This window comes from Vitis vinifera, chromosome 17, assembly GCF_030704535.1.
Source record: "Vitis vinifera cultivar Pinot Noir 40024 chromosome 17, ASM3070453v1".
NCBI lineage: Eukaryota > Viridiplantae > Streptophyta > Magnoliopsida > Vitales > Vitaceae > Vitis > Vitis vinifera.
This window is the reverse complement of record NC_081821.1, coordinates 7,516,580-7,526,286: the sequence shown is the minus strand read 5'-3', so window position 1 is coordinate 7,526,286 and position 9,707 is coordinate 7,516,580. Positions and strand designations below refer to the sequence as shown.

Here is a 9,707-nt window from a genome sequence, read left to right as displayed (position 1 = left end):
TTTTCACCTTTTCATCTAAAAAAGTAATTGATATAAGATAGGGATTAAAAAAATTATTTAAAAAAATAACGTTTTTAGAATGATGAAAATGGTGTTTTTAAATTTCAATTTTCAATATTTATTTTAATTAAATAACCTTTAATTTAATTTAATGTTGTCATACTTATTATATTATTAAATTACCATAAATTTTTTATTCCATTGGACCATTTTGTGTGACATTTTGGAGGCGGGGAATAATAAGTACACGCCATTATAGGGCTCCTCGGCTTATAAAACATCATTGGATAACTTTGGATAAGGTTAAATGAGATCAAAATTGTCTTAGGATAATAAATATATAAATAAATTTATTTATCATTATAGAAAAATTAAATTATAACTAAAATGATTATTTTTATCTTATTTCTTATCCTTTTTCAAATATATACAACATTGATCAAATAAGGCTATCTTGTTGATGTTTTATTTTAATTTTTCAAAAATATAAAATTCAAAATTTTCTTTTCTATCATATTCCTCTAAATTCCCAACTACCAAACATGTCATATAACAATTTCACGTATCATTGAACAAAAGAAAGAAACTAAAGAGAAACATTATCTTATATAGGAAACTTATAATAAAAATATTTCACATTATAGATTTGAATTTTACAATACTAAGTCGATGTAAAACATAATCTTGAACTTCAACTTAGATTTATGGGCATCTAGAATCTACACAAGGGACAAAAATGACTCATTTTTAACCAATGAACAATACAATCTTTATGAAAATATATAAAAGCATAACATACAACAAACTTCTAATTGAGTTGAAAACTTTTCCAAATATATCGTGCCATTATTGCATGAATCAAAGCTTTCTATTCTAACTTTCTCAAACTCTTTGATCCAAAGCATATTCTAACTTTCTCAAACCATTTGATCTAAGGCATAGTGGCAGACTTAACTTGTTGCATCCAATATTCATCCATCGACAAACTTGAGACTACTTGACCAATATTTTCATCTTCCTCTTCATCTATGTCTTTGTCTTCATCTTCATTCTCATATAATTGGCCATCATGAGGCTAGACTGATGTAATATATACAACTATTAGAGGCTACCAATGTTACTAGGCTCACTTGCTATATATGTAGCAACTTCATAAATGTCATTCATGATTCTTGAATGATATTCTTGGGCTACACCTATACAAAAAAGGAAAGGATATAAAGAAAACCATATTCCTCCTATATGTAGTAAGTTGACACATTGAATCACGAAGGTGATCTTTGGTAAGGGTCTCCAACGGGCGGGCCGGGTCGTAAATAGGAGGCCGCGGCCCAGCTCGGGCCGGGCCTATGGGCCCGTTGACTGGTCAATGGGCCGGGCCTATGGGCCCGTTGACTGGTCAATGGGCCGGGTCGGGCCATGCTAAAATGCTAGGCCCGCGGCCCGGCCTATGAGCCCGTGGGCTAGCGGGCTGGACGGGCCGGGCCGCGGGCTTTTTAAAATAAGCCAAAATGGCTTTCAAAGAAAGGAAAGAAGATGGGGGGATTTGAACCCCTCCCCTCATGCTTAAATTTCAAGGCTCTAACCAACTGAACTATATTCCTTTTATGCTTATTAATTGAATTAATTATATATATATAAAAATAAAGTATATTATTTTTTAAAGGGGCGGGCCTACGGGCCTACGGGCTGGGCCGGCCCTTCGGGCCTAAATTTAGGCCCGCGGCCCGGCCCGCCCATAAACGGGCTCGAGCTAGGCTTGGGCCGGGCCGGGCCTAAAGCAGGCCGCGGGCTTGTTGGAGACCTTTAATCTTTGGTGCTACTAGATCACATTCATCCACATATAATGTCAAATCATCACCATCTTCTTCTTCAAGATTGTGGTGTACAACCATATCTCGAGCACAAAACTTGATACAAAACACATTGGGTGATAGCAACTCATCATTGAGAGCATCAATATTGCTCCACCATATGGAGTAGATATGGCCAATTGGGTTTGACATCTTGAAACTACGAACAAAAACTATAGCAAAGGAGATGGAAAATTTCAAGAAAAATAGTAGATTATTAGAATAGAAATTCTACATACTCAGAATTTGGTTCTTATCGGAATTTATGACATCAAAATAATTATTTTGGATTCACAACCAATCAAATTTGATTCTTGTAAGTCAATCCTTATCACTTATGAGTGCCTAGCTGGCATCCATTTTTTCAAAATGCCATTTACATTATAATAAGTGACTAGATTTTCGGAATAGTAACAATTGATAACATGTCTTAAATCTTAAAATCCTATAGCTTATTTTCAAATTTTCATTTTAATGCGGAAATATAAGTTTTGTTTGGTACCTATTTTTAAAAATAGTTTTGAAAAATAATTTTTAAAAATAGTTTTTGAAAATTGTTATTTAATATTTTGTAAAACAAATGTTTGTTTGAAACCTAAAATGTTTTTTAATATTTTTAAATATATTTTAAAAATAATTTTTATGTTTACAATTTTATTTTTAATCATTATATATGTTTGTATAATTATTTTTTTAAATATCTCTCAAAAAAAAATAAAAACAATTTAAAATAACTAAAAGATGTTTTTTAAAAACACCCTATTTTTTTGTTTTGTGATAACAAAAACAAAATAACAAAAAACAGTTTTGATTGTTAAACGTTTTTTTAGTTTTTTTTTCTAGAAAACAAAAGACCATTCTTGAAAACAGTTGTCAAACAAGCCCATAATAATTTTTTTTTTGTTTTTTTGTAAACATGTTATAGTTAAAATTATAAAAAAAAAAATTTAATTTTAATTTTAAAGAAATATAATGATTTTTTTAATCATCATTTATTTTGAAAAGTGAGTATAAATATTTAACAATTTTATATGTAGTTACCATATCTAACTTCAAAATCTTAATTATAAGACTAAAATTAATTAACTAAATTTTTGTTTATAATTCTAATTTTATTTTATATAAAAAAATTTATTTTAAAATAAATTCAGTTTTAATTTAAAAGATAATTTAATGTATTTTTCAATAAATTCACTACTTTTATTACTATGTTTTTCATATTAATTATTCGTAATCTAGAAAAAAAGAAAAGAAAAGGAAATGTTGATTTAATTAAAATGCATTTGTAGGAGTAACTATTTTAAGGATGCTTTTCAAATTTAGGTTATGTTTGGTTATCGAAAATTTTGAAGGAAAAGAAAAATACAAGTAAAAAAAATGAAGAAAAAAAAAATTAAAACTTGATAAATTATTTTTATTTGCTACTTAATACTTGTTTTATTTATTTTAAATCATCAACATAAAAATTAAATAATTTTAAAATACACAAATTTCTAATCATTGTAATTATATTTGATTTTCTTTAATATTTTTCATAGAACAATCAAATATAAGAAAAACATTTTTCTTAATTTTTTTTTTTTACCTTAGTATTTTCCGGATACCAAACATAACCTGAGGTCATATTTGGGTGATTGGATATAATATGTGATAAGATAAAAACATGGATATTCCATGTTTGGTTGGTAGTGAGATATCAATTATACGATAAGCATCATTTATCATATTCCATATTCAATCAAACATGTGATAGGATATATTATCCATCATTTTTTTTTTGTATTCCTTTCACATTGGATATATTAATTCCATGATAATATGATATGAGATACATATCAAAAATGTATTTATTTTTATCAATTTTTTATAATAATAATATACTCATTTTACAAAATAAATTTTTTATTTTAAATTAAATTTATGATAAAAAAACTAAAAAAATATATTTATAAAATAATATTAATATATCTTAACTTAAATTCAATCCTAATATTAAAAATAATTGAAAAATCTTATCTTATATTTAGCTTGTTTGTATGAATTTACCAATGATTGTAAAAATAAAAATATAATAAAAATATATTAAATAAAAATATTTACTTTTATGTTATTTCTTATCATCTCTCAAATATATACAACATTGATAAAATAAGGCTATTTTGTTGGTGTCTTATTTTAATTTTTCAAAAATATAAAATTCAAAATTCTCTTTTATGGTTATATTCCTCTAAATTCCCAACCAACCAAACAAGCAAGAAACATTACCTTATACAAGAAATTTATAATAAAAAATATATAATAAGTTTTACATGATATATCTAAATTTTGCAATACTAAAATTAATATAAAATACAATTCTAAACTTCAACTTGGATCTACGGGCATCTTGAATCTACACAAGGGACAAAAGTGACTTGTTTCTAACCAATGAGTGATGCAGTCTTCGTGAAAAACATGAGAGCATGACATGCGACAAAGTTCTAACTGAGTTGAAAACTTTTCCAAACATATTGTGCAATTATCACATAAATCAAAACTCTCTATTCTAACTTTCTCAAGCTCCTTTATTGAAGTCATGGTGGCATGCACAACTTGTTGCATCCAATATTCATCCACTAGAGCCATATCTTCATCTTCATACTCATTTTCATCTTCTTCTCCGTCTTCATCCCCATCTTCATCTTCCTCTCCATCTTCATCTTCATTTTCCTCTCCATCTCCATCTCCATCTTCGGTTGGTTGGTTACTAGACTCACTTGCCATGGAAGCAACAACGTTGCAAATGTCATTCATGATTAGTGAGTGATATTCATCATTGGCAGCATCAATTTCATCCAACCATGTAAAGTACATATAGCTAATCGGGTTTGACATCTTGAAACTATGAACAAAATTATTGCAAAGGAAAAGGAAGATCTCAAGAAAGTTTGAGATTGTGAATTTTTGCATTCCCATGCTTGCTATTTATAAGGAATTAGTAGGCTATTAGAATAGAAAATCTACATACTCAAAATTTGGTTCTCATTAGGATTTATGATATCAAATAATTATCTCGAGATTCACACCCCAGTCAAATTAGATTATTTTAAGTATTTCCTTAGAACTTAAGATTGCCTAGTTGGCATCCATCTCAAAGCTAGAGTGTGCCCAGGACGTCGACATGGAAACATAGAGAAGACAATGATAGTGAGGCTGATGAGGGTAGATCTTGGTTGCTCGGAGGGAAGATGGAGCAATCCTCCACATCGCCTTCCGCCATTGTAACTGCCAGGTTTAGAGTGTATTTTGATTCTTTGAACCCAAAAATAATATTTTTATAATTCCAAGATCGACCTCTTTAGAATTTCATAATTGCCAAATAACAACCCCAAGAATTTCAAGATTAACCTTCCAAGATCAAATAAGTGAATTGAAAAGCCAAATATATGGTAATTTAGGTAAAATTATGGGTGATTTATTATTTTAGTTTTGTGTGGAGGTTTCAAATAATTAATAGTAGTTGTTCATTTAATTTTTTTAGGATATGATATTCTTAATTAAGGTTGTGTCTGATTTTCGAAAAATTTGTAAAAAAATGTAAGAGAAAGAAAAAATGAAAGAAAATAAAAAATAGAGTTAAAAGTAGGTAAATTTAATAATTCAAACTCAATTTATTTATTTTATTCATCAATATAAAAATATTTAAAATTTTAATTGATTTGATTTTTTTTATAAGACAATCAAATATAAGAACTTATTTTCTTTAACATTTTTTTTTCTTTAATATTTTCTGAGAACCTTAATATTGTATGATAAATAATGAATTAGTAAAAGCAAAAAATAAGTAGTATTATCTTAGGCTAAATTTAATTTGACCATTTAATAATTCAATTTTACATATTTAACTTATATTTTTCAAGAATTTAAGCATTATATATGATAATATTGCTTAATGAAATGGTTAAATTTTAATTTTGAATATTTTAATTAAAACTATAAAATAATAAATCACCCATAATTTACCCAAATTACTTTATATATTTGGCTTTTTAATTCACTTATTTGATTTTGAAAGGTTAATTTTGAAATTCTTGGGGAGGTTATTTGGCAATTATGAAATTCTAAAGAGGTCAATCTTGAAATTACATACTTACTATAAAATGATAATTTTTTGGGTTCGAAAAATCAAAATACTCTCCTTACAATGGTGGAAGGCGATGTCGAGGATTGCTCCGTCTTCCCTCCGAGCAACCACGAAGGTCTTCCCATCCAATCCCAAAACCAGCAAGATCCACCTTCATCATCCTCACTGTCATCGTCTCTACCTTCCCATCTCAACGTCCGCGGCACAACTCTTGGCTTTGGCCTCACCAGGTGGTTCGCTTTTGGGTTGCGCCACTTACATTCCAAACTTCTTGCCATAGCTTCCTCGTTTCGACATTATGCCAACACAAGACCGACACTTGGGTCGTTTGGACCTGCCACCGGCGTCATCACGGCGCTGGTGTTAGCATTTTTCTTCATTACGCTCCGCCGGCGCCGGCGCAGTCGGCCGCATTCGTGGGAGGGGACTCTAGATCATTTGATGCTTCTTATCAAAGAGAGAGATGAGGTTTGATTCGAATTTCTTCTTCTTGGGGTTCCCGATAAGTGTAAATTTTCCCTTTTCCCCTTTGCCTTTTATGTGTTTGCGAAAATGTCATTTAGAGGAGACACATACTGTGCTAATTTATATTTATCTAACTGAGTACTAGGTATTAACTTCCCCTATCTTATCTCATAGTAGTGAAATCGTCATCAAGATTTCTCCCGTATGTATCAAGATTATCCCATCTTGAAAGAAAAAAGGAAAGATCAAACCCATATTTGGAATGGATTCTATTGGGTATCTTATGTTTGTGGAAACTCATTTCATCATCGATTCTTGTTTAATTCTTGGTATAATGCATAATTTCTGTAGCAAATTTAAGTCTTTGCTCATGGATTATGTCTAACATCATCTTGATACACCACTTGAAGATAAGTAATAGATGGTGAACCAAATGTGAGCTTGGTAGATGGGAACAATTGCAGAATTGTAATTTGATTTTTATTTTGTATATTTTCATATGATGATATTACTACTTGATTTTCTCTACCTCTTCTGGGTTCAGCTGAAAGTGTATGATTGTTACTTATTAAAGTATGTGGTCCTTGTACTGAAGCATGGGTTGGTTATTTGCAGAAAATTATTCAACTCTTGTATCAAATCATCCAAATGAATGAGGCGCTACTGACCCATCACAGAGTTGGTGCAGTCGAAACCCAAAAGCAATTAACTTGACAAGGTGGGGGAACCTCTTGGCAAGAATCCCTTCTGATCTTATTCTGTTAATACCATATTTCAATGTACATTCAAATGTTCTGTGTTTTATAGAAGATTGGTTCCATCTGCATATATATCCTCTGCATTAGAATGAGTGCATTGTGCGTTAGACAGGAGGGTGCCTGTTCTTTTGTGTGAATTATGCTTGAAGTTTGATGAAATCTGAAAAGGATTCTTGAGATGCCTATGATTCATACAACTATTTGCTTTTGTGAATGGAATTTCCTGTCATTTCTGATTTTCATTACATCTGAGTCAAATATTTTGTGCTTCAACATTGATATATATTATTTAAGCAATGCCAATTTGCTATATTTCTTGGTATATTTGTTGTGATGATTTTGAATACAATTTCCTTTCAGGAGGTAGGTGAAACACATTGTACAAAACTGATGAGATTTCAAGTGTGCTTTTGGGATGTTGGTTCTTCAAGAATTGGTTAGAGGTATCAATTTCATTCCTCCTTCATAATCTATAATATCAATGATAATCAGCTCATCCACCAGAGCCCTACACGTTTGTTTTGCTTCTTGTGTTTCATGGAAAGACATGGATCATATCGTCCAATAAAGCCATTTTTAAGCACATATAGACATTCTTTCAGTATTCTTTTCTTCTTAGCTTACCATGTTTCAGAACCAACCATAGCCTTAAATTATCTAATATCCAGGTTAAATTTCCACAATTAATTATACTGAAAATTTAAAAACTGTTGTAAAAAATAGTTACCAAATAGTTCCATTAATTCCCAAACAGGACCTTTGCCATTATGAACTAGAATTTTCAGTTTGGTTCTATTCTCTATAATTGATCCCTGCCATGAAGGATGCTATTTTATTTTGAATGCTAAGATGAACTCTTTTCAATCTGTTAACTACCCCATCGATTGGCCAATAATCTTACACTGAAATGAAAAACATAAATATAATTTGAATGGGGTATGAAAAATGATCCATAATCTAATGTTGGGTTAAACATGATATGATCGTAGCTTAGGACTGCCTTAAATTTAGTGGAGGGGAACACAAATAGGGGCAAATATCCATTGGATGTCAGTGAAACAATCCTCTGGAGTCGGAAACCTAGTGAAGCATACATGCTCAGACACATTTCAGAGTTCAGACATGGGATTTTATATTCAATCCCAGAGATTGAGCTATGATCTTCTTCCCAATTTTTCTTTACGATGCAACAATTTTCTTGTCCATATCTCATCCAGAACAGAAAAAACCAGACCTGAAGTAGTCTCTCATTAGTTAACTAAAAATATATAGGATATATTTGAAAGTGTTTTTAATAAAAATGTTTTTGTACATAAGATAATGCTTTCTTTTAAAGACACTTAAAAGAATTAACTTTTTTTAGATGCAAATTAGAAAAAAAAACTTTGATGGTGTTTTGGGTGCAACTATTGTATTATAAGAATGGTTTTTTTTTTTAAAAAAATTATCTATTAAGTGATTGTCTAAAAATCATTTGAAATAAATTTTGATATTTTTTTAGAATTGATTAAACACTTAATTTTATATAATAATAATAAAAAGTTTTCAAGCATTAGAAAACATTTTCAACCCTTTTGAAAATCATTTCATTTTATTTATTTTTTAATTTTTGGGTAGTTTTTTCTTATCAGGGAAAGTGAAAAGCAAAGACACAAAAACATGAAATTTAGTGAAGCCCTTGTAACAGCAAAGCACAACAGAGGCGTTTTCCCAACTTCTCTACCATGCCAACTAGATGACAGCGGCAGCACCCAACAAACTCTAGAGAGAATGGACACCTAACCATGCTTCTTAATCCACCCAATAATGCAACCATAATTGACAGCCACTCTCCCATCTTGCTTCCACTTCTGGATATGGGCTTGGAATGATTTAATTTTATGCTATAGTTGGTTTTCGGTACAACGTGGAAAAAAAAAACACACAAAGGTTTCCTTTCTCTTGTTTAAAATAAATATAATTTAAATTAATTTAAAGTTTATGTATTTTTAAATTATTTAATTTTTTAATAGAAAAGAAAAAAATAAAATGAAATAAGTTTTAGGAATCTAATTTATTAACTTTAAATGCCAATTTCAATTTTTTTTTTAATTTTTTGCATAAAAGAAAAAAAAATTAATTAAAATTATATATTTTCAAATTATTTACACTTTACATGAAAAATGAAAACTAAGCTTTAAAAGAAACTTCTCTTTTCCTTTCATTTTGCTTTCTATCTTTTTCCATCTTTCTGAGACACTTTGCCTCAAAATTTTCAACAACTGCCATTGTTTGTGCATGTGACTGTTTGAGTACACAATCATTTCCCCTTAACGCTTTAAGCCAAAAAAAAAAGGAAAAAGGTGGTATGGGCAATACAACTAAGAAACTATGGCAGAGCCGGTGGTATGGACAATCATCCTGTTGTGTAATGAAAAATTGCAACCCGGGGAAGGTGAAAGAAACCCATTGTCATTAAAACGATATGGACTTAAATTAGCTCCGCAGAAATTACCATTTAAACTTTAA

At 29.9% G+C, this 9,707-nt stretch overlaps 1 protein-coding gene across 2 annotated transcripts; it reads left to right on the top strand.

Moving 5' to 3' along the window:
* Positions 1–6,010: 6,010 nt before the first annotated feature.
* On the top strand, positions 6,011–9,175 carry LOC104882304 (uncharacterized). 2 transcript variants are annotated; one of them, XR_009464630.1, is made up of 4 exons: positions 6,011–6,444; positions 7,057–7,159; positions 7,560–7,642; positions 8,831–9,175. XR_009464630.1 is itself a non-coding variant. In XM_010665039.3 (3 exons), exons 1-2 carry the CDS (start codon positions 6,037–6,039, stop codon positions 7,153–7,155), a joined length of 507 nt encoding a protein of 168 aa, XP_010663341.1. In that variant the 5' UTR covers positions 6,011–6,036; the 3' UTR covers positions 7,156–7,159; positions 7,560–7,784. The 2 variants fall into 2 exon arrangements, 1 of the variants encoding a protein (XP_010663341.1); XM_010665039.3 differs by lacking the exon at positions 8,831–9,175 and having other exon boundaries at positions 7,560–7,784.
* Positions 9,176–9,707: the final 532 nt, after the last annotated feature.